We start from the raw sequence: 24,466 nt of genomic DNA, 5'->3' as shown, positions 1-24,466 counted from the left end.
CTAAACCATGTGCGTGCCCCATGATAGCCAAATGAAAGGGTCTTTTGATACTCCAATAGATATTAATTCATCAGACAAGACCATGCAGGGCCGGCGCTTCCATTTAGGCAACCTAGGCAGTTGCCTAGGGCGCCAGGATTTGTGAGGGCAGCATTTTGCCACCCTTGGTCCTTCCGCGCTCCGGGTCTTCGGTGGCAATTCTGTGGCGGGTCCTTCACTCGCTCCGGGACCCGCCGCCGAAGTGCCCCGAAAACCGGGAGCGCAGAAGGACTCCCCCCCTCCCCCCCCCCCGCTGCAGAATTGATGATGACGACTGGGAGTGTGGAAGGACCCCCGTCAAGGGTGCCAAAAACCCTGGCGCCGCTCCTGAGACCATGTCTTGGTGTGGCCCATAGTCCTTATTTTAAAGATTCTCCAGCGGTAGAGAATGCTTGGGGCTCCCATGGCAGCAGGGAGGGGAGACATAAGTGGCTTTCTAATTTATGGGCTTTTTTTAAGCAATATATATATTTTTTAACTGAACAAAGTTTTCTTTAAATGGGGGAGCGATCATCTATTTAAAGGTTTAAAATAAACGTACATTAAATTTGAGCCAGCGACTTCATCGGGTGGTGAGAGTCTTCTCCCCTTGGGCTCTTTTGATAGGTTTTTGGTTGTCTGACTCTTCTTCATTGCAAATGCCTTGATAGTGGGGAGCTTACAACATTGAAGGGATAACGTGTCTTGTCTTATTTCCCAGCTGGCTGTAAAGTCTGTTTTGTGGCCCTGCTCCAGTCCTTCAGTCACTATAACATCATAGCACAGAAGCTGGTAAGTCTCTTGGAATATGATCATAACTATCATTCATGCTTGAGTAGTGGGGTTAGGGCTTGTAGCCTTTGGAAGCTACTGCTACTTGAGAGCAATGCCATTTCTGTTCCATGAAGGTCTGATTCTGTCCAGTAGAAAGCAGTGGTAGACACAAACAGGATTTTCTATACGTAACTTGCATGTTCATCCCCCAGAATCCGAGTCTTTTACAATGCATGGGCCTGATCCCAGGAAGACCCAGCGTCCTCAACTCATTTTGAAATCGATGGAAGTTGTGGTGGTTCAGGATTAAGCCTGACCTCAGGGCTTGCTTCTCCCTCCATTGAACGTAGATCGTTAGCATGTGGCTCCTGCTCCAGGGTTAACTCTTTGATGGACATTGTTATCTTTTCTAAGCACCGTCACGTTGGGGAGGAGGAAGATTTAAATGTGCAGGGAGCCAGCAGACGTTTCTCAGCGGAACGCTTTTGATTCAACTGGGGCAGATTGAAAACATGGATTAATTCTGTTAAAAGTTTAGTAAGAGTCTCTATCTAAGAGCCAAAGTAAGCTTAGGTGTAAGTGGGTGCAGTTCCACCGACCGCAATGGGCGTTTAATACACTTACTCCCAGGTTCATTTTGGCCCTTAATGCTGGAATCTAAAGCATTTTTCAGGTCTGGCAGATTGTTACCAGCTGTCCAAGGTTAGGAATCCTTGAGAACTTTGATATTGGGTTCAGTGGTCCCCATATTTGTTATATGGCGAGGGGGACAGGTAACCAAATCCACATGTGGCCAATCTCCAATGTGCTGCAGCTGGGTTAGACCTAAGCTTAGGGCTGTGCTGGGTGAATATGGCAGTGGAACGGAATGGATAACCTAGTATTTTACCTACTCGGTGGTTTGTGCGTTAGGCCCAAAAGAAGGCAGAGCAGTGGCTGTGTATATGAGGTCTGTGGAGCATCTACTCGTGGCCGTGGGAGAGCTGGCTGGTTACGTGGGGCTAACTCTCTTCCTTGTTTCTGTCTGCTACATAATATTAAAAGAAGCTAAAAATACATTAAATGCGGTTTAGGCAAGCAATGGGTGTAGTTGCCGCAGTGATGTTATGCAATTGCAAATGGGTGGGGAGATGGGACCATGAAACAATCTCTTTATTAAGGTGTAGTCCGTGCTATGAAAAAGGTTCAGAGTCCCTGAGGTGGAGCAATCAAAGTCACTGACATGCTCATGCAGAATGGGCTGGAAAGCCATTGTTATCGTAGAAAGATCAGTTCAACCATCATGTCCATCCCTGAGCAGCCAGTGCAGGGTTGCTCTCTGCAGTGTGTGCTTCAGGCCTAGGTAACTCTAGTATGGGGTTTCTTCTTGGGGAAGCTTGGTTACACAGGTGATTGGGAGTGTGGGGGAGGAGCGCCAGAAATATCTGGAGAAACTGAACAATCTCAGAGATTCCAATTAAGAAATCCTTAACATTCATTCTAAACATCATCCTTTGCTGAACTTCATCCAGTTACTTGTAGGTAAACCTTGTACCACCTAAAGACATTCCTCTGCCTCTCTGGTGTTTACCCCCTGCCCATACTTGTGTGCAGTTACCCTGTTTCCCCCTTAGTCAGTGCTTAGCCAAACTGCATATATTTAGCTCTCTCGGTCTTCCTTCATAAATCTGAGTCTCTCCATCAACTTATTCATTTTTGTTACTCTTCTCTGAATTCCTTCCCTCGCCTCTGGCAACATTAAACTAAACTAAATCTAGCCTGGTAGGTGCAGTTTCATTAGTGCTATAGCGAGGAACACTTGCTGCCTCATTGTGTAACATGATGCCTTTGTAGGCAATTCAAGATTTCATGGGCTTACTTGATTGCATTCTTCTTAGCGTATGCGCAACATGCTTCAGGTGACCAGGATTCATCACCGAATTTAGTCCGCTGGTTGGCTCATTAGCTTCCCTGGCTTGGGCGGGGTACTGACTGGGAGTCCGCAATGAACACTGATCCATGCCCCCTTTGATTGCGTTGAAAGTCCATATTTAGTTTTCTATCTGCTTACCCAAGGCTATGGATCTGTGTCTACACTGCTGTTAGCGGCATGAGTGCAGCGTGTGTAGACATACCCGAGCTAGCTTTCAGCTAGCCTGCTTGAATAACAGCAATAAAGCTGCGGCAGCAGGGAATGTAGAAGCCCACTGTAGACGAGCGGACTCACCCCTTCTGCGCCTCCAGCTGGTGACTTCTGGGAATTAGCTCTTCCAGCATCCTGGAGCGCCCTCTGCAGGCCAGTGGTCAGCCTGTCCTCTGGCCCCCATGTCCCACCCTGGACCCTGGTGCCCTTTTACCTGGGGTGTTGCCCCCTGGCAGTACCCCCAACAGTTCTGGGTCCCCCCCTCCCAGGGGAACCCCCACCCCCTATCCCCATTTTGCCTCAGTCTTGGCTACTGCCCAGTCTCCATCTAGCCCCCGTTCACTGGGGCAGACTGCAGTGTATCAGCCACTCATTACAGGCAAAGGGGTTCGGACTTGCTGCCTCTGGGCTGCCCCAGGCTGCCCCCTGCAACCCAGTACCTAATAGCCTTACCAGGCCTGCAGCCTGGGGCTTTCCTAGGCCGGAGCGCCCCGGCTCCCTGGGCCTTTCCCCAGGCCTGCTCCACTCTAGGCACTTAGTTAAGCACCCTGCAGCCAGGCCCTTCTCTCTCTGAATGCAGAGAGAGACTGTTCTGGTCCTCTGGCTCACAGCCTTTTTATACAGGCCAGCTGGGGCCTGATTGGGGTGTGGCCCAGCTGCAGCTGCTTCCCAATGAGCCCAGCTTAGCAGCTCCCAGCCACAACCTTCCCCCAGGGCTGTTTTAAGCCCTTCAGGGCAGGAATGGGGTAACCACCCCGCTACACCACCCAGAAGCCCGCCCACTTCCTGAACCCCAATATGTACACCACCCAGAATCCTGGATATGAACTCAAGAGGCTAGCCCATGCTGTCATAGTTTCACTGCTAGCTAGCTAGCTCAAAGCTAGCTCTGGTATGTCTACATGTGCAGCACTCACACGTCTGATTGCGGTGTAGACAGACCTTACGTTGTGATGTACCACATTGGTTCTAGGTGATTCTTGGTTTCTAACAATGAGTTAGAACACCTTACAATTTCAGAATAACATAATGGGATGAAGTGGCAATATTTTGTAATATTTTTATGAGGTTGTGCCTCTGTTTCTCCTATATGCTGAATTATTACGTAGTGAGAGTGGAAAACGTCTGTTTGCTCTCAGGGCAGGCTAAGAGATATAGGTGTGATTGTTGTCTAGCTGTTTGGGCCTTGGCCCCCTATCAGAGGAACATTTGAAAAGACAGTGGCAAATCCAGTTGCCCGGCCATTGACATCAACCAACCAAGGACCCAGAGGGATTTGGATTTCCCCACCTCTCTGCAGGGAGGCTGAGCAACATTCTCCACCTGGAGAACAAAGGACTGGGAAGGTGTGATGTTGGGGGGGCGGGGATTAAGAGCTGGGTGCTAGCAGGAGTCAGGGCTTTCACCTGGAGTATGACCAAGGAGGTCAGAGGGAGAGACAGTGCTGGAATAAAGGGGTTCACTATAGCTTGGCTGGGCTCTGGGCAGAGATCTCCCTTTGGCCCCGCCTGGCCCCCACACTTCTTTCCTCTGCTCCTTTTCTACTCTTGCAGTTAACTGGATACATAGCTCCTCAGATCTCCCCAGCCCAGGCTGCTCTAGTAATTAGCCACTCCTTCCCTCAGTCGGGCCCTCTCCAGGGGAACTAATTGGATTTCCGTGACCAGAGTGTTGGTTCAGTTGCTGGCTCTCGGCACTCTGTCGCAAGGGGGGAAAAGATGCTTGTAAAGCTGAGGTGTTCTGTGCCGTGGCCTGGCCAGTGGGTCGGGTTTGGTGCTTTATAAAGCAATTGCATTTTGCTTATTTCATTTATTTATGTATTTTGTATTCCCAGTGCACACAGGGGCCTTAGTCACAGACCAGGCCCCCTAGCGCTGGACACGGTACAAACAGAACAAAAAGAGGGTCCCTGTCCCAAGAGGCCTACAATCTAAGTATAAGGCAAGAGGCAAAAGTTAGTGCCCAATTATTCCCTTGTAATAGGAGATAAACAGGTGGAGAGCTCAGACCTAACATGAGTGGGATGAGTTTTCCTTGGTAAGATGATGTTTTATTTTCTCCTCCCATTCACACATTCTTCGGAGGATTGTAGTAAGTAAATAGCACCTACAAACTAGATCTCCACACTTCAGCCCAAATCAGCTTCTGGTGGACTCTGCTGGTTCTGTGGCTGCTGTGACAGGGAGCAGTTCTCACCGCTGCCAAGGCAGCTGGAGCGGGGAGATTTGCAGCCAAGCTGGTAACTCTGTTTACCTTGGGGAAAATGCATCATGTTAGAAACTGTGTTAATTAACATGATGTTAAACAGCACTTAGCAGCTATGGTAGACAGAGACAGTGCCCTAGGGATAACCATGTCCAGCCGTGAGCATCCTTGTTTACATTAAGGGGAATATCATGTTGGTTAATATGATTTCTGACCTGATGCAATTTCCTGGTGCAGACAAGGACTGTGTGTTTGTTATTAATAGGTGTTGCTGTCATCTCTCTCTCTCCTGGGAGACTCTGAAAAAGTGAGAGAACAATGAGGAGTAGTTGGAGCATGTGTGTGATGCAGATTGAAATGTTTTGTTCCTCACTGCTCTGAACAATGTTATTGTCCATAAAGGGATGGGCTGAAAGGAGCAATCCAGTTCTTCCCCGGGGAATTCCAAGAGACTGTTAAATCTATTGATCTGTCAGCTGACCTCCTGACTTTGGGCTCAGTGCTCTGAGTGAATCTTGTATTATAACTTCAGGATTCTCTGTGTGGATGGTAGTCCTTGAATTCCTCGGAGGCTCTTTGACATTGAAGGTTGTGCCATAGGTTATTTAAACCCCACTAGATTTGCAATGACATCTTGGATCTGATGCAGAGGTTACATCAACTTCTGTCTAAATTAACACAGTGTCAGTCTTAATACAGGTGTTTCTTGGATGGATAGTTTCACTATTAGACTTGGGCCTTGTTTACAGTGGGGATTTTCCCCAATTACACTCGCGCAGACCCTACTGGAGGCAGGCTAAGCCGCAATCTGCATGGATGCAGTTTACTCTGATTTCACTCACCAGTACATATCATAGCATGTACGGCGTGGGTTTTTTTTTGCCTGTCTCTATTAGGGTTTTGCACCGCTGGCTGAAATCCCCAGTGTAGGCAAGGCCCTTTTGTTGGGGAGGAGCGATTATAAAAAGCAGTACCCTGTAACTCCGCACAGGATTATTAATTGTACTTAAGAATCAGGCCCTTTCTGAGCTCCTATAGCCCGTATGTGAGTAGAGGCCCATTTAAGTCCAGATAAGTAAGGGCTGCAGATTGGACTCTAGCGCTATCTATTAACGTTTGATGATCTCAGTGTGATTTTATATGTATAAATTATGTTAATTTTAACAAAAAGTGGAGCCTTTGGCCCACTGACACTAATATCTCCTAGCTACAATGTTCCCGGCACAGAGGAGCTGCTTACTAAAATGATAATCCTATTCTATTGAGCAGGATTTGGAAGTCCAAGGCATAATAATATAATTGCATTGTATACTTCTGAGGCTTCATTCCAAAGGATCTCAAAACACTTTAGAAAAGTAGTGATTGTTATTCATTTCTGTTTCTGCTGGAGGCTGCATTGTGCTAGGTTCTGGACCAAAAAAAAAAAAAAATGCCCAGAAGAACTTAAAATCTAAAGGGATGGCTTTACTCGCTATGGAAATCACAGCTTTAGCACAGAGCAAGAAATTCTCTGCTGGTGTAAAGTTGGCACAGTGGCAAGTTACACCAGTGGAAAACTTGGCCCACAATCTCTTTTATTACAGCCTTAGTTCAGTGATACTGTACTCTAAAGGGACTCTCCAAAGAGAGCCTGGTGTGGTTCCCTGTTTCTTGTCTCATTGACTCCAGAACAAAGTTTGCTCAATTTACAAGATAAAAGATGTTTAGTTTTCTTTTTTCTGAGTATCAGCACTGCCGAGCCAAAGCTGGGTTCCTAGCGCCTGCTCTGCTGGTGATGACCTTCCATCAGAACGCTTAACAGTTCCACTGCCATTGCACAAGTAACAGTAGAGACCTGCTCCCTCTCCTTGACTGGTATCAACTTTTTACCAGAGAAAAAGGCGTGGAAACTTGTTCTGGTCATTTAAAGTCTGCAGACGAGATTCTGAATACATTCAGGGGAGCAGCGTCATTGAAATCAGTATGGTTTTGTAAGCTCTTTGGGGGCAGGGATTGCGGTTTTGTATATGACGTAGTACCTCACACAGTGAGACCATGGAGGGCCATTAAATAGCACATGCCATTCAATTTTACCCAGATACCTCTATGTTGAGCCCAAAAATTTTAATTCTATTGAAGCGTTTCAGACCTCAGGAGACAGGCAGAGAACAGGAGAGATCAAGGTGCCACCAAGTGCCTGAGATCCCTGCAATGGGAGGGAATTGATTAGGTGTGATCTGCCCGGTTATCCCAGCTGGCAATCCTTGGCCCATGATGCAGAGGAAGGTGAAACCCCCCCAAGGTCTCTGTGAATCTGAGCTGGGGGTAAATAGACAGATTTGGATTCGGGAAGGCATTGGTTTGACCCTGAACACGTGAGAATGACATGCCAGCCAGGCTTCTAGAGAGGATTCTCTGTACCTAATCAGAGCACTGGTCCACCCCGTCCAGTCTCCCATCTCCAGCTGTGGCCAATCTCTCATGCTTCTGAGGAAGGTGAAGAGAAACAAACCCAGAATACATCTGGCTAATTGTGCTTCAGGGAAAAAACGTCTTTCCTCATCCTCGCAGGATGAAGCCATGGTCTTTAAGCAGAGCTGCAAACATTATGAGCTTGTTAAGGGCAACGAAGGCAATTCTATTCTCCCCTGGCCCATGAAGGAAGGCAGTGAACAGGAGGGTTCGTAGATTCCAAGACCAGAAGGAATTCTCATGGCCATCCAACTTGAGGTGCCCCCCTTCCCCCCCCCGAATTTCTCCAAGAAGCTGGATTAAAGCATATCTTTTAGAAAGATTTCTAATCTTGCCTTAAAGGCTCCAAGTGATGGGGACTCCACCACCACCCTTGGTAAGCTGTTCCAGTGTCTAATCACCCTCCCTGCTGGGAAACTGCATCTTATTTCAAGGTTGAATTTGTCCAACTTCAAGGTTCAGACATTGGACCTCGCTATGCCTTCTTTAGCAAGGTTGGAAAGCCCCCCACCGTCAGCTCTCTCGTCCATGTGTTAGTACCTGTACGCAGTGATCATGTCACCTCTCAGCCTTCTCTTCAGTAAGCTGAATAAGTTGGACTCCTTAAGCCTCACACTGTAGGGCTTGTTTTCCAGTCCCTGGAAAATGTTTGTGGCCCTCCTTCTTGAAGTGTGGACACCAGAACTGGACACGGTATCCTAGTAGCAGTCTTACTAATGCAGTGTACAGAGGCAAGATCACTTCTCTTCCTCTACTTGATATTTCCCTTCTTACACATCCAGGGATTGCGTTAGCCCCTTTTGCCACAGCCTTTACTGAGAGCTCATGTTGAGGTGATTATCTAAGATAACCCCTAAGTCCTTCTCGGAGTCACTGCTTCCCAAGAGAGAGGCCTGGTCTACACTACAAAGTTAGGTCGACAAGTCGCCTTGCATTGACTCAAATTTGGCTCCCGGCAATGGAAGTGCCCTGTGACAGTGACACAGTAAAACCACCTCCCTGAATGACATAGAGCCATGGTCGATGCAGTAGGAGTGCAGACACTTTGTGACCTATGTCGACCCTAACGGTCCTCTCACAGCTGTTCCACAATGTCAGACAGTGACTGCTCTGGTCACAGTTGTGAACTCCACTGCCCAGAGGTCACAGAGACCAAGAGCCCTCTCTCCCCCCATTTAAAAACTCTGTGAATTTTTCTGATTACCCAACTTGGGGAGCACAGCTAGCAGCTCCTTCTTCTTTGGGTGCAACTGCCCAGCCAACAATGCTGGTTACATGCTGTAGACGTGCTCCTGTCTGGGGAAGACAGGAGGTATGGGATCTCTTAGGCACGTGGGGAAAAGAGGCTGTGCAGGTGCCAGTATGGAGCAGTTGTAGAAACATGGACATCTATGAGCAGATTGCAGGGGGAAGGCAGGCGAAGGGGTATGACAGGGATCAGCAGCAGTGCCATGTGAAAGCAAAGGAACTGCAGCAGGCGTACCAAGAGGTCAGAGAAGCCAACAGTTGATCTGGTGCTGAGCCACAGATCTCCTGGTTTTATGACGAGTTGCATACCATACTTGGTGCATACCCCACCAACACCCCGCAGAGCGCCATGGATTCCTCTGAGGAGCCTGAGATACAGACCCTTGCTGTGACCAGTGAGGAGGAGGAAGAGGATGGGGGACAAGTGACCAGGGGATCCAGCTATGCTGTGAGCCAGGATCTGTTTGAGACTCCCCCACAGTCTAGCTAGTCCCAGCGGGCGCGCCTGATGCAAGGGGAGGAACCTTGGGTAAGTGTGTGAATGCATTGTCCGTTACCGTGTTTAAATGTACAGTTGGCTCCTGACCCCAACGTACAGAACACAGGGTTCAACTTTTCTTTTATTTGTTCCTAGTTAAAGAAGTAGCAGTACAACAAATAGAAGAAGAATTTTCTGCTTTTCGTTCCCTAGCGGGGTTAGGCGGAGGGAAGGACGTGCGGAACAGTTTGTTTATGTGCACAGGGATGTCCCTTGAATCCTCCTGAGAGATCGCAATGAAACTTTTATGGAGGTACACTGCTCCTCTCCTGAAGGTTTCTACAGATGGCAGCCTTGTTTCTTCCTCTGTGGTAGGACATTTTCCCATGCCACTCCATGATGACTTCAGCAAGCACCATTACAGTAAATGGGCTAGCGGCCTATGGGCCTGGGGGGCTTTGGGACACCACCACAGCTGTATTCTCTGTGCCTTTGTTCACCCTCAGGAAGGAAAAATTGACTAAAATCACCACCGCAGTGCTGTGCTGAGGTGCTCCAAAACTGTAATGTCAATAAGCATGTCTCATTTAAAACTTTCGGGGAACAAGGCAAGGGAGTTCAAAAACTTCACTTTCGCTCTCTGCTGTGACTATAAATATGATTCTTCTGCCTGCTTTATCTGTAGCTTCTGCTGTTGTGGCCTTAAAGGGGGTGCCACCTCCAAACCCATGGAACACCTGACCATGACAAGGAGGAGAAAGAAGAGGACTTGGGAGGAGATGTTCTGCAAGCCAGTGCTGCATCAGACCGTGAGCACATGGCATGGAGGATGAATGTTGTAGACACCATGGAGAAAGAAAGAAAGAAAGTAGACTGGAGAAAGTCCCAGCAGGAAAAGGAGAAGGAGAGGCACCTGGATATGATAGGGCTTCTTCAGCAGCAAACACAGATGCTGCAGACTCTTGTTGTCCAGCAGGTGGTTCAGAAAGCAGGGGCGCACTTCTCTTTGCAGTCAATGGAGAACACCATTGTAGCATCTCCTTACCACCCCGACCCCAAATTTCTTCATGACGTCAGGGGATGCATCCCTTCCACACCACACCTGGGGACCATAAGGACAGCTTCACAAACACTGGCCTGTGAGAGCCATGGGTGCTATATGTCACCAGAATGGTCTGAAATGGACATCAATGTTCTTTCCTCTTGTTAAATTCTGTCCTGTTAATTTGTTTCAAAAGTTTTTAATGTATTTGTTTTTAATTACACGCGTGGTTTTTTTTGCACTGGTTTTGTTATTCAATAAAATTCTATTTTTGGAAAAATAACTCATCTTTATGACTTCACGACATAAACTGTAGGATGCCTAGTGGAAGTGAAAGCACACATTGGTTGTTGTGTGGTGCGATAGAACTCATAGGATCAGTGACAAACCCAGTGTAGAATAATAAATGTACAGCAAGCAGTGCACAATGAATAGGTCCAGTGCCAGTGTTATATTCATAGATGGGGTGCTTAGTGCACACAGTCTCTAACAGGCCCCAAAATGTCAAGGCCAGTTTGGCATTGTCTAGCACACCACATTACTGTGGCTGACTGTTAAAGTGGTTTTTCAAGGCTTCCCTCAGCTGCATAACTGCACCTTGGCACAACCTTCCAATAGTCCTTGTGTCTGGCTGTTCAAACTCAGCAGACAGCCGCTCCATGTCCACGCTGGAGGCAGCTTTTCCCCCTTTGCCTCACAGCTATTATGCAGGACACAGCAGACAGCTGTAAACAATGGGATTTTTTTTTTCACTGAGATCCAATCTTGTGAGTAAACAACACCAGCATCCCTTCTATCGACGAAAAACACCTTCACCCATCACTCTGCACCTCTGAGCGAGGAGCTGAATCTTTCCTTGGGGCTGTCGAGGTGGCCGGTGTATGGCTTCATGAGCCAGAGGAGCAAGGGGTAGGCTGAGTCCCCCAGGATCATTATTGGCATTTCAACGTCGCCAATGGAAATCTGCCGCTTGGGAATTAATGTCCCTGTTTGCATTTTTCTGAACGGTCCTACGTTCTTAAAAATGAGAGCCTCATGCACCTCACCTGATCAGCCAGCTTTGATGTCAGTGAAGCTCCCTGGTGATCCACCAGCACTTGCGTAACCAGAGAAAAGCCGGCCTTTCTGTTGGTGTACTCTGTGGGCAAGATGTGCTGGTGCCAAAATAGGCATATGCATATCACCTATCTCCCCACTGCAGTTCGGAAACGCCATTGCTGCAGATCCATTCGCTATGTCCTGCACGTTGCCAGGAGTCACAGTCCTGCATAGCAGGAGATGATTAATGGACTACACACTTCCATGACAATGGCCCCCATGGTGGATTTTCCAATTCCCAAATGATTTCCCACTGACTGGTAGCAATCTGGCTTTGCTACCTTCCACAGTCTGATTGCTGCTTGCTTCTCCACTGTCAATGCAGTTCTCATTCTGGTCTCCCTCCACTGGAGGGCTGGGACAAGCTCGGCACGCAGGTCCAGAAATGTGGCCTTGCGCACCTGAAAGTTCTGCAGCAACTGCTTGTCATCCCAAGCCTGCATTACGATGCAATCCCCACCAGTCAGTGCTCGTTTCTCCAGCCCAAAAGTGGCACTCCACTGTCTGCAGCTGCTCCGTGAACCCCTCCAGCAATCTTTGAACTGGTTTTCGCTATGTCCTACAGCAGTCTGTCCTCCACAAAAATTGTCATAGCAAAAACCAGTTCAAAGATTGCTGGAGGGGTTCATGGAGCAGCTGCAGTTCTTCTTGCAGCTCTGCAAATACCGGAAGATCATTCAACTGTGTTTGCAATGCTCGTGACAACAGCATAGAGCTGTGTAGGCACCGTCCTTCTGTCAGAGATGATAGACAGCAAGAGGTTCCGCGTGGGTCTGTGGGGCTTGGAAAAAAAGGCACCAAAATTATGGGCTATGAATAGTAATATGGGATGGAGAAAGTTGCATGGTGAGAGCTTGACGCCTAGCTCCCAGTCATCCCTGTGCGACTCGTTTCTGCCACATCATGCATTGCAAAAATATCCCAAAAGAGAGTGTGTCACATGATAACAAATTGCACATGGGACACCAGAGTGTGCATTGCCACAGGCACTCCTGGTGAGTACGTGCTGTGCCGATGCAAGGAGCCAAGTACACACGTGCTTGAGCAATATACTAACTGTGGCGGCTGTATGCTGACAATACTTGCATTGACCACAATTTGTAGGGTAGAGTTGGGCCGAGTCTGCCTTCCTGCAGATAGAACCTGCAGGTGTACTACCTTGTATTTGGCTGTATTAAAATGCATTTTGTTGGATTGTGACCGCTTAACTAGGGAATTCAGAGCACTCTGTAACAGTAACCTGTTCTCCTCGTTATACGCTACCTCATCAATCTGTGTCATCTGCAAACTTTACCAGTGAAGATTTGATAACATTGTCTAATCGTTGGTAAAAATATTAAATAGCATTGGACCATGAACCGATCCCTGGATCCCCTGCTAAAAACAGCTTCGTTCATTGATATCTCCAGCTGGCAACTACATTTTGAGATCTATCAGTGACCCAGTTTTTAATCATCTGATATGTAATATGTGCCCTATTTTTTTTTTTTAATCAATGTGTCATGTGGTAACTAAATCAAGCTTTGGGAAAATCCAAGTATACTATATCCACACAGTTGTTTTTATCATCTAAACCTGTAATCTTGGCACCTCCGCCCCAACATGTTTGTTTGATAAGACCTACCTTCCATGAAACCAAGCTGACTGGCATTAATTGTATTTTTAGGTTCTGCCCTCCAATTCTTTGTTGATAGCATCCTAAATTAACCCAGGATTGACATTGGACTAACCAGCATATGATTACTCAGGGTTTTTTAATGCAGCTCAGCAGTTTATCAAGTGGGTGGCAACTAACTATGTTTCACGTAGGTTTTTTAGTTGTTTCCATCTGTCATGTAATAGAATGTTTGTTTGGGGTTTTTTTTGGCCTGGAAATTGGTTTTTCCTTGATGTGACTTCGTAGTTGCATAATAGGCTTCAGTAAGATTTCCATTCCCACCCCGTTTTCTTGGCAGGATTCTAGTGGGTAAATATCACCTGCAAGCTGGATTTCCACACTTTTTGAGTCCAAATCAGCTTCTGGTGGAATCTGCCGGCCCTGTGCTGGGTGTGACAAGGAGTGATTCCCAGCCAAAGGGAGGAAATCTGCAGCTGTGTGCCAGCCAGAGAGAGTGTGTGTGTGTGTGTGTGTGTGTGTGTGTGTGTGTGTGTGTGTGTGCGCGCTACTAATGAGAGTTGCTGTGATCTGTCTCTCCTGGGAGAATGTGAAAAGTGAGAGGACAGTGAGGATTAGATGAAGCATGTGTGAGATGGCCGCTATCGGAAAACAGTATACTGGTCTAGATGGAACATTGGCCTGACCCAGTAAGGCCGTTCTTATGATACAAACTGAAACATTTTGTTGGTCAACCCTGCACAGTGTGTCTGTGCTGAAAACGAAAGGGCCACGTTGAAAAGAACAATCCTGTTCTTTAAACAAAGAGCCCCTTCCCTTCGACTGATTGCAAAATCACAGCCAAGATTCTAGCCATGGGTTTGAATGATTTCTTTCCAGAAATTTGTCCAGGAAGATTAGCTTGTCTCAATGAATGGCAGAGTCAGGGCTGATTTAATGCAAGGAAAAAGATTAATCTGAATCTGCTACTTATCGGACACCCCCAGTAGCCTTCACTAGATTAAAGTATTTGTCAAAATTTCCAACCCTGTCAACTGGCAGTGATGGAAAATGTTACACCAAAGCCACATTTTCTATACTCCCTTGTACAGTCCTTGTCTGGCATCTGCATTGATGAATGACATTCTCTCCCCAGCTGGGAAAGGAAGCTGTGCAGACCTGTCTCTCATATCACTAGCAGTGCACATGTGGCAGCCGATAAGCTCTGAAGGAGTGCATCCACAAAGAAGAGAATGTGAGGTTAGCCTTCCTGGAAATGACCTCCTCCTTATCTGGCGAAACCTTGTCCCTTCTCTCCCACTGCTGCCCTCTGTGATAGGGTCTTTTGGGAAAATGCCAAGCTTCCAAAACAGTGGGAACTAGTCACTTGTAGTGAACATCTCTTACAGACCAGACACTCACACTAGCTTTTCCAAATAAGAAAGCAAAAAAAGCTGAAATCTACCATGTTGCAGCCTAAATTTTGATTACCTAATAAGGGAGGGGTTAGCTGTAGCATGGTGCTAGAAATCAGGAGACACGGGTCTATCCCTGCCTCGGCCACTGACCTTGCTGCGTAACCTTGAGCAAATCACTGCATCTCTCTGTTTGTTTCCCAGTCTGTTAAATGAGGATAGCTTCCTAGGAGCATTGTGAGGTTCAGATGATATACAATGCTTATTAAGCAGTTAACTAAGGATGTAGGAACATAGCTATTTTTACCCTTCTCCCTACTGTGCACACTAGAAACTTCACAAATTGAATGTCTGCCTCTGGATCCCATCTCTCCTGGGACTCCTGCCTCGAGGATTTCAGCAATTCTCTCAGGTAGATGTACAGACACACTCATCTAAGAAAAGAAGCAATCTTCCTCACTACATTACAGCTACCATTGTTCTCGTCAACATACGCCAGGCCTATTCGTGTATCTCTCTCCTAGCATTCAAGAATGAACCAATCCTAGCCTGGCTTGCCAGTTGTGAGTATTGAGCAATGCCATATTGAAACAAGGCTTGCTGCACCCTTTGGTAAACTTTCTATCTTATCCTCTCTCCTCTAGCTGCCTATTGTACTGATTAGCAACCCAATTTCTAGTGAGCCGAAACACTGAAAAACTTCTGCACTAATTTTCCTCTCTCCCCCTGGTGGAGCAACCTTCATTTAAAAAGTATAGTCGGATCAGTGCGTAAAAATCTTATGGCTAGAAAAGGTGCTCCTGAAACGAGATGATAGAAGAACACGTGTTACTGAAATAGCTTTGTTGATTATGGTTGTAACAAGTGCTGGATTTCCCCCCAGAACAGAGCGAACCAGAGATGACTACGCCAGGCAGCTACAATGTACTCAACAAAAGAGAGCCAAATTGATAAAGGGAAGGGGGATGTTCCAGTAGTTAAACAATGGACTGGGACGCAGGAGACTGGGACCTTTTGTCCTGGCTCTGGTGTTGACTTTGACTTCATGGGCAAGTCACCTGAGGCCTGACTTTGAAAAGTGCGGGGCTTTTTGTAACACCAGTTGATGTCCGTGGGAGCTGCAGGTGCTCTGGACACCTGAAAATCAGAGTCTGGACCAAATTTACTTCTGATTATAGAAGTCCCGTGAAACCAATAGAGTTACACCTGTGATCAGTTTGGTCTCTGCTGCCTCAGTTTCCTCATGGTAAAACAGATAATGGTTGTTGTGATGCCAGATAATCAGTGTTTGTCAAGCACTTTGAGATTCTTGGAAGGTGCTATAGAAGAAATATTACAGTTGAAGTAACATAAAGTGTTGTGCCTGGGAACCCATGTAAATGGAAACTTAATTGTAATAATAATTCCTCTCCAGCAGCTGCCAAGAATCCCAAAGTATTTGAGGCAGGGCTTGGGTGGTAAAGCACAGGACTGGATAGGAACCCTGCCAGGGCAGGAACAGCAGAGTAATCTCGGATGTATTTTTACTTTCTATAAACTGCCCAGCTACTGGGTTGGCCTGTTTACCGTGCTCTCCGTAACGGCAGGCACACCTGGCTTGTGGGTGGTAGCTAGGTTGGACGAGTTAATGTTGCCAAGTGACTGTTGTTGCCACAGTGATGGCTAAAAAATGTTGCAAGAAGGTGGCAATTGTAAGTCGTCCACCGTCCTTGAAGGCCAGATGAATGAACTGTTCACAGCAGAGCACTTGGGGGAAATGATGAGCTCAGACGTGGGAAAGTACAATATCCTCTCTTGGATACCATGCTGCTGGGTGCTGTAGGAAGCCCTGAGATAGCCAAAAACTCCACATTCCATAACCTTGTTACTGCATACAATGGCTGCCTCCCTTCAAGGGTTACTGGCTTGTCTCTGGAGCCCTGACTGAGTGCAGGGTTTGCGTGGTGCACATCTGGCCGGGGGGGCAGTTACAGAGCGCTGGGTGTAGAGGAGAGTTTTGTGACCTTCTCAGTCATTCCTCCTTTCTCCCCATCCCAGACCCTGTCTTGGGAAGTTTAGAGACTGCTTGACGCAAGATCTAGTCAGGCTGGGTTCACAGAGAGCTAGTGCTAAAATGCCCTGATCCTCCTGCTGCCAAAAGGAGAGGTACAAAGAGCAAGTGTTCTTGCATGTGAAGCAGTAGAGAGTGCGGAAGGAGAGCCTGTCTCAGCACAGAATGGGGAGCGGGCATGCCTAGATTCTAATCTGGGCTTTTACACCCACACTCTGGCTTTGGACAAGTCTCTGGCTTCCCCAGCTGTAAGATAACAATGATGCCACCTACTTCCCTGGGGTGATGCGAGGACCCATTTAATTAGTGTGGTTTTTAAGGTTCTGTGAACCTGAAAAGCCACCGAAGGGTTCAGTGTCTGGGTGTTGCTATTCCTGACTGTTCTTTGGGACCGTCTGCTGAAAACACGGGAAGGTAAATGTGTCCAGCAATGTGTGAAACAGACCTGTCAGACTGAGTGGCTGTGCAAGATCCTGCTGGGTATTGGCTTTATTAGCATGTTTAGATGAGACTTTATCAAAATAGGCCACAAATCCACTTGGGACTCCACTGGCATCATTCTTCTGCAGCTGTTTGCTTGTGTAAGACAATATTTCCCCCTCCTCCAGGGAGTCAGTCTGACCGCAGCAAAAGAGCGGGGACAGCTTGTGTTCTTGGAAGGCCTGAAATCCTGCTTTGACGTCTTTTTTGGTGAGGAGCAGCATGTGGGGCAGACCAATCCCCTTCAGTTTGTAAGGTAAAGCTCTGGGGCTTTGGAAGAGGTACAGCCAGTAACTCTTGGGATTAGAAATGTTGCCGCCTGTTGTGATGCTGAGCTCTCAGTCTAGTTCCTAGTATACCGGTGTCTGCATCACAGACAACAGCATGACCCCTACCACTAACTGGCCTCACATTACAGCAGTGAGGCGAAGGAGTGGGACTGAACTCCCTCCCGAACCCTGCTGAGCCGGGCAGGGCTCAGGCAACAGGAGCTGGGCAGTGCGTGTGTTGTTTCCACTGCAGCTGTCCAGGCCGTACCTGTTGTGTGGCTAAATAGAATGAGTTGGTCTCATGGGCTGTCAGTCCAGCAATTCTCACTGGCATTAAATTCACACTCGCAAATGGAAATGAATCCAAACCCTGAAATACCCACACTGCTAAGATGATCCCTTTTCCCCTCTCTTCTGGCTGCTGAGAGAGGGACTGTGCTCTATCCCTCCCTCCATTGAGGACTAAGGGAGGTCACCCTCTTCTCTGTTCCTACCTTCCTTGCACACTCTAGTCTGCCAGTAAGCTGCAAAGTGCTGAGGGAATTACTGAAACTAAGGCGCTAATTAGAGGGGAATCTTTCTCCGATCTGAAGCTCAGCTGTATAAGCCACCAGGCAGCTAAAGACAGAGCCTTGCAGTAGCAATCTGCTATTACTGCTTTCTGATGTATAACTCCAAAGGCCAGTTTCTGTAGACTCTTGACTACACACTGCATTTGTCCCATTGTATTAGTTTAGAAGTAGACTAAATTAAGCCAGTGGGACCCCCGACTAGTGTGGGTACAATTATAGCTAGGGCCCTACCAAATTCATGGTCCATTTTGGCCAATTTCAGGGTCAGAGGATTTAAAAAATCATACATTTCATGATTTCAGATATTTAAATCTGAAATTTCACGGTGGTGTAACTGCAGGGGTCCTGACCCAACTCTGAAGGCAGCAGTGCAGAAGTAAGGGTGGCATGGTAGGGTATTGCTGCGCTGCTACTGGTGGGGCGCCGCCTTCAGAGCTGGGCACCTGGCCAGCAGCTGCTGCACGCCAGCCACCCAGCTCTGAAGGCAGCGCAGAGGGAAGGGTGGCAATACTGCGACCCCCTACAATAACCATGTGAAACCCCCCAATCCTTTTTTTGGGTCAGGACCTCCAGTTTGAGAAATGCTGGTCTCCCCTGTGAAATCTGTATAGTATACGGTAAAAGTACAAAAGACCAGATTTCACGGTCCATGACACATTTTTCACGGCCTTGAATTTGGTAGGGCCCTAGTTATAGCTGTATAAAGGTGCATGTATCAGTGCAAAGCACATTTATGCTGGTATAACTGCATCCGCATTAGATAGGGTGTACTGCTTTAACTATGAGCATGTCTACAGAGGAGCTGGAGGTATAACTTCCAGCTGAGGTAGACAGACCCCCACTAGTTTCCAGCCCTGCTGGATTCTGTGCGATAGCTAATGCAGTACAAAAACCATGGTGAGACCAGGCCAAGTGAGAATCTCCTGTTCCTCTTTCCAGCAAAGATGGCTCCAACCTGAAAACCATGTATGAGTTTGTCCGGACATCCCTGATGGCTTCTGGTAGCGATTCCTGGAAATGCCCCGTGTTGCTGGTGGATGATCTCAGCGTCCTGCTCAGCCTGGGTGTGAGGCCGGTTGATGTTTTGGATTTCATCCATTACTGCAGAGTTGCAGTGTGCTCCCAGTTAAAGGTACTGTCGTGTAGTGTTCCCAAAGTTCAGTAACTTTACGGCCTGGGTCGCTAGGTGGTGCTCTTCCCTCTGAGTCAGTGCTGGCGAGCAGGGGTGAGCAGGCACCGTGCTCTATAGGGATGGGCAGAGTTCCTGACTGCTTGTGGGCATTACAGATCCTGTGGTGCTCCCTGTATGGGTGGGGCTTTCCCCTTTAGGATCCTGACCAGATTCTAACTCAGGTAGTTACAGGCTATCTACCCAAATTCCCTCTGCTGTTTCAATTCAGTCTGGACAAAAATATTTCAGAGTGCCCATCTCCATAGTATTTAAGTGCCAGGATGCAGCTATGTGATACAGTGTTCATATCCTGTCCTAAAGTGCTGTGTAGTGTTGCTGTGTGCTGTTAAACATTTGCCATGTCCCACCCCAGAGGTGTTTGCATTTCAGTAGTCAGTAAAGTGATGAGTAACCCTTCTTCCTCCTAGGGATACTGAGGCATAACAAGTTAACAGTTGTAAAGTGCTTTTGTTACTTGGATGGAAGGAGGAGAAGTTTCTATTCTCTTTATTTGGTCTTATTACAGGAGTGAGGTGTCCTGTGCTGAAGTTCCTTGGTGTTTTTTGACACAGCAGGACCCTAAAGTAAATGAAGTCCTGCTTTGTCACTGACCAGAGTGGAAAGTAGTGGGAGGAGGGGGGAAAGCTCCTATACATATGATTTTTAAAGGAATAGTAGTCTTCTGATGGAAAAAATGGATTCACTAGGCGAAAGGGCCAGTTGAGAGCAGAATGTGAAAGAGGACAACTTGAGGATGGAGGTTGGAGGAAAGAAAAACCCACACCCACTGCATTTTAAACAAGTCAACTTTGTAATCACTGAACGGCACCGTTGCACCCTGTGCCCACTAAGGAGAAAGGCTGGTTCTGTTACAGCTGTCTCAGCTTCCCTGGATTAAACTGTTTCACTTTAATTGGGGAAAAAATATATACAGCTTGCAATCAGGAATTTCATAGTATAAGCATGAAGTTATAAAACAAAAGGCAGTTGGCGCATAGTCCAAATTTCTCTCCTTTTATATACACACACACCCAATGTGTCATCAAAGGAAAATGCAGAGTTTTAACAGTGTGTTTCCAGGGACCAGAACATTCAGGATCTTTGATCACTGCTCCAGAGCCATTCTTTTGCTAGTCCTGAAAGCATCTGTGCTGATCCCTTCAGATATCATTTCAACAATTGGTCTCTCACATGCTGTTAGCCAGAGAGGAATTCTTTGTGTGACGGGTTGGATCACAGAAACCCCCTTGGGAGCTGCCACCCGATGTGCCAAGACTACCTTTGCTCCTGCTTTTCCTGCCAGCTCAGGACTCCAGCACCCTGTCTTGGTGAGCCAGACACTCCCGTCTACTCCGACAAAGACCCAGGGCCTGAATTACTTGCCCCAAAGCTGCAGGTTTACCTGAAAGCAGCTAACAGTGTTCCTGTCTTTAACTCTCAGGTGCCCAACTCCCAATGGGGTCTAAACCCAGATAAATCCGTTTTACCCTGTATAAAGCTTATGCAGGGTAAACGCATAAATTGTTCGCCCTCTATAACACTGATAGAGAGAGGTGCACAGTTGTTTGCTCCCCCAGGTAGTAGTACATACTCTTGAGTTAATTAATAAGTAAAAAGTGATTTTATTAAATACAGAAAATAGGATTTAAGTGGTTCCAAGTAGTAACAGACAGAACAAAGTCACCAAGCAAAATAAAATAAAATGCGCAAATCTATGTCTAATCAAACTGAATACAGATAATCTCACCCTCAGAGATGCTTCAGTAAGTTTTTTCCTCAGACTGGACACCTTCCAGATCTGGGCACAATTCTTTCCCCTGGTACAACTCTTGTTCCAGCTCAGGTGGTAGCTAGGGAATTCTTCATGATGGCTCCTCTCCCCCCTTTGTTCTGTTCCACCCCTTTATATATCTTTTGCATAAGGCAGAAATCCTTTGTCCCTCTCTGGGTTCCCACCCCCTCCTTCTCAATGAAAAGACACCAGGTTAAAGATTGATTCCAGTTCAGGTGACATGATCACGTCACTGCAAGACTTCATTACCCACTTGCCAGCACACACGTATACAGGAAGACTTGCAGGTAAAACAGCCATGTGCAGTCAATTGTTCTGGTTAATGGGAGTCATCAAGATTCCAAACCACCATTAATGGCCCACACTTTGCATAATTAGAATAGGCCCTCAGAGTTATTTCACATTTCTAGTTTCAGATACAAGAGTGGTACATTTATACAAATAGGATGATCACTCAGTAGATTATAAGCTTTGTAATAATACCTTACAGAAGACCTTTTGCATAAAGCATATTCCAGTTACATTATATTCCCTCTTTAGCATATTTTTATAAAATTATATAGACTGCACTGTCACACTCTGTATCTACACTACTTTTAAACTGAGTATCAAAGGCATAAAAGATTGATTCCCAGAGCTAGTGTTTCTTGAGAAAATAGCTCCTCGGTTGTCAATGTCAATTCCAGGATAACTGCCATTGATTGGGATGGGAATGGAACAATCACTTGCACAGTTCTGAAGTTGATTATATTCACACACACTCAAAAAACAGTATGCATGACTTGAGGTAACATTTCAGAAGTTCTCCTTATCTGTGTACAAGTAACTCCTGACAGTATTACTACTGAAAGAATCTTAAAATACCAAATTCACCGTTTACTGTTTATGCAGTGTTTTCCCCTTCTCCCCCAATTGCCTATAGTTTGGATCACAAAAATAGACTAGGAGTACTTGTGGCACCTTAGAGACTAACAAATTTATTAGAGCATAAGCTTTCGTGGGCTACAACCCACTTCTTCGGATGCATATAGAGTGAAACTATATATGCATCCGAAGAAGTGGGTTGTAGCCCACGAAAGCTTATGCTCTAATAAATTTGTTAGTCTCTAAGGTGCCACAAGTACTCCTGTTCTTTTTGAGGATACAGACTAACACGGCTGCTACCCTGAAACCTGTCAAAAATAGACTAGTCAGTATCACCTTTTTATTCTCTTGCTGGCTGCTAATGCTGCAATGTTGGGGTTGAAAATGGTGCCGGTGAATGTCTGCTTGTTTGGAATATTGTTTCCAAAGTAATTTAAAAATAAATAAATAATGGAAGTATTTTTATTTCTGTACAAGGTAGTTTTTTTTTTTTCTTTTGGAAAACTTTAAATTTGGGCTGGAATTTGACTTGACTTTAAATATTCAGTGGGCTGAGGCAAAGACTCTCATGATATATTTTTAATGGAAGTAGTTTTGGATTTTATAAAACTTTTCTTTTCTTTCACAAAATGCAAACATTGGACATAATCCCCCAGGCAATGCCCCTTCAGCTAGTTCTCTATTAGATGGTTCTTTAAGGTATAGCTCACAAATTAGATGTCTGCTTGGCCAGACAGATCAGTTTAACTAGTGTTGGCTATTTTTGTAACAAAGGTTGGATGTATTTTTAGGCTGGAGAGTTATATATACGTTTGGTTATTCTCCCACTCGGCTCTGATTCAGAACCCAGATTGACGCAGATACCATGAAGCTAAGTGGCTAAGTAGCTTAGTTAGCAATGTGTTTGTGTGAGCCCACGTCTCTGATCTCCTCTCATAATCCAAAATTAATTGTCAATGAGTCATGAATTCCTGTGTGACACTTTCTGTTCCAGGGGAACATAGTGGTGCTAGTGCACAGCAATGATGATTCAGAAGACGAGGAGAATGAACTGGTTGTGAATTCCCTCTGTCACCAGAGCAACCTAATCCTTTGGGCAGAGGGGCTGGCTACCGGCTTCTGTAAAGATGTTCACGGACAGGTAAAGCTTGCGAAAGCATTTTCCCTGCTCCCAATGCTGCCATGAGACAATAATGTATGGCTAGAGCCTCAGGTGCAGCCAGGGTGTATTACGTGCAGTTCAGGGGGTGGGGTGCAAATGGGATTTTAAGCCCCCAGTGTAGCTCCTGATGCAGGCACCAGTCTGGCCCCAGCATAATTCAGAGCAGTCTTAGGGCTAACTTATATCCTGCTGCCCCCAGCAGCCAAGGATGCTAGAGCACTGTGGCATTGTAATTACATTCCCTTTCCTCAGCCGCACCTCTTGGGGGCTTCTAGTGAGAATGACAGAGACACTGCACCGGCTCTCTGCCACATGGGGATTCTCCCTATGTTGGGGGAATCAGTGTAGTGGTACAAAGCACTACAGAGTGGTGCGAAGCAGCTAGCAGGGTTAGGATCTGGCCTGTGGACTTTGCAAATGGCAGAAGTATGAAGTGAAGTCCATGTTTTTGTGAGTCTAGTGCTGAGGAAAGGGGCTGTACAGACAGCCCTGGAGACTGAAGTTCTTTACATAGAAGAGCTACAGCACAGACTGCGCTAATGCAAGCTTGTGCCCTGACACGAAGGTGATGGGTGTGCTATAAATACGGAGAAGCTTCTCCAAACGCCCATTCAGTTGGTCTCACCCATGACCTGGCTGGATCCCCTCTAGGGGGGAGAGAGCACTTCAGTCTTGAGGGCCCATTTGCTGCCTGGCCTCTCTGCCAAGGCTGCCACCGAGAAAGAGGTTTAGTGCTTGTTAAGATGGCTGCACAGGGCTTTCCAAAATGGCAGTGTCGAATCCTCCAGCCAGGTCAGTTGCGGATGTTAAAGGTATTTTAACACAAACACCACATCACCTGCTCAGGCCTTTCCCTTGGAGGGAGGATGCTGTGATTGCAGCCACAAGGAAGCAGCTTCTCACTCTTTCCCTTTCCTTTGCAGTTAAAGATCATTCAGAAGGGGTCATCCGAGCTGAAAGCAGAGAAGAATCTCCTCCGAATCTACCAGTATAAAATTCAGGACAAGAATGTCACATTTTTTGCCAGAGGGATGTCAGCAGCTGTGTTGTGAATTCCAAGGCACAATTCAGCACAGGACCTGAGGCCAAGGGGAGAGTGGTACTTGATACCTGGGGAAAAAACAGGAGATGCCAGCAATACAGCCTGGGTATTTTTTTAGCACTTTCCACGACCAATCCAGTAAATGTGGTGTGAGCAGAATTTGCATTGGCACTAAGTGGCATTTAAAATCCAGTCCTTCAGTGAACTCTGTGCAGGTGGAGGGATCTACATGAACAGATCGGGGCCTAAATCAGTTCCCCTCCCTTTACTGTCCAGTATATTCCACTGTAATATACAAAGGGTTCGAATTGCAAAGAAGAGCAAAATGTAATGAATTTTAAATATAATTAACAAACAGGCAGCTGCCATCTTGATAGTCTGATATAGCTTATTATTGTTCATTTATTTGAAAGAAAGTAGGCCTAGTCCATCAAGATTGCAGTTCCGTTGTGCTAGGCACTGTACAAATAGTGAGACAATACCTGCCCTGAAATGCTTAAGAACATAAGAACGGCCATACTGGGTCAGGCAAAAGGTCCATCTAGCCCAGTATCCTGCCTACCGACAGTGGCCAATGCCAGGTGCCCCAGAAGGAAATAACAGAACAGGTAATCATCAG

General features: G+C 46.6%; 1 protein-coding gene across 1 annotated transcript in view; it reads left to right on the top strand.

Annotated features, from left to right (window-relative positions):
* The window catches only part of ELP6 (elongator acetyltransferase complex subunit 6), a 34,696-nt gene extending 10,751 nt beyond the window's left edge, over positions 1 to 23,945 (top strand). The window contains exons 3-7 of the mRNA XM_054016813.1: positions 740 to 810; positions 17,104 to 17,231; positions 18,756 to 18,948; positions 22,638 to 22,784; positions 23,729 to 23,945. Coding sequence (XP_053872788.1) covers positions 740 to 810; positions 17,104 to 17,231; positions 18,756 to 18,948; positions 22,638 to 22,784; positions 23,729 to 23,857 — 668 coding nt within the window. The 3' untranslated portion in view covers positions 23,858 to 23,945. The remainder of the gene's footprint in view (positions 1 to 739; positions 811 to 17,103; positions 17,232 to 18,755; positions 18,949 to 22,637; positions 22,785 to 23,728) is intronic.
* The last annotated feature ends 521 nt before the right edge of the window (positions 23,946 to 24,466 follow it).

This window comes from Malaclemys terrapin, chromosome 2 (genome assembly GCF_027887155.1).
Source record: "Malaclemys terrapin pileata isolate rMalTer1 chromosome 2, rMalTer1.hap1, whole genome shotgun sequence".
Taxonomy (NCBI): Eukaryota; Metazoa; Chordata; order Testudines; family Emydidae; genus Malaclemys; species Malaclemys terrapin.
The sequence above is the reverse complement of the archived record's forward strand: the minus strand, read 5'-3'. Positions and strand labels throughout refer to the sequence as shown.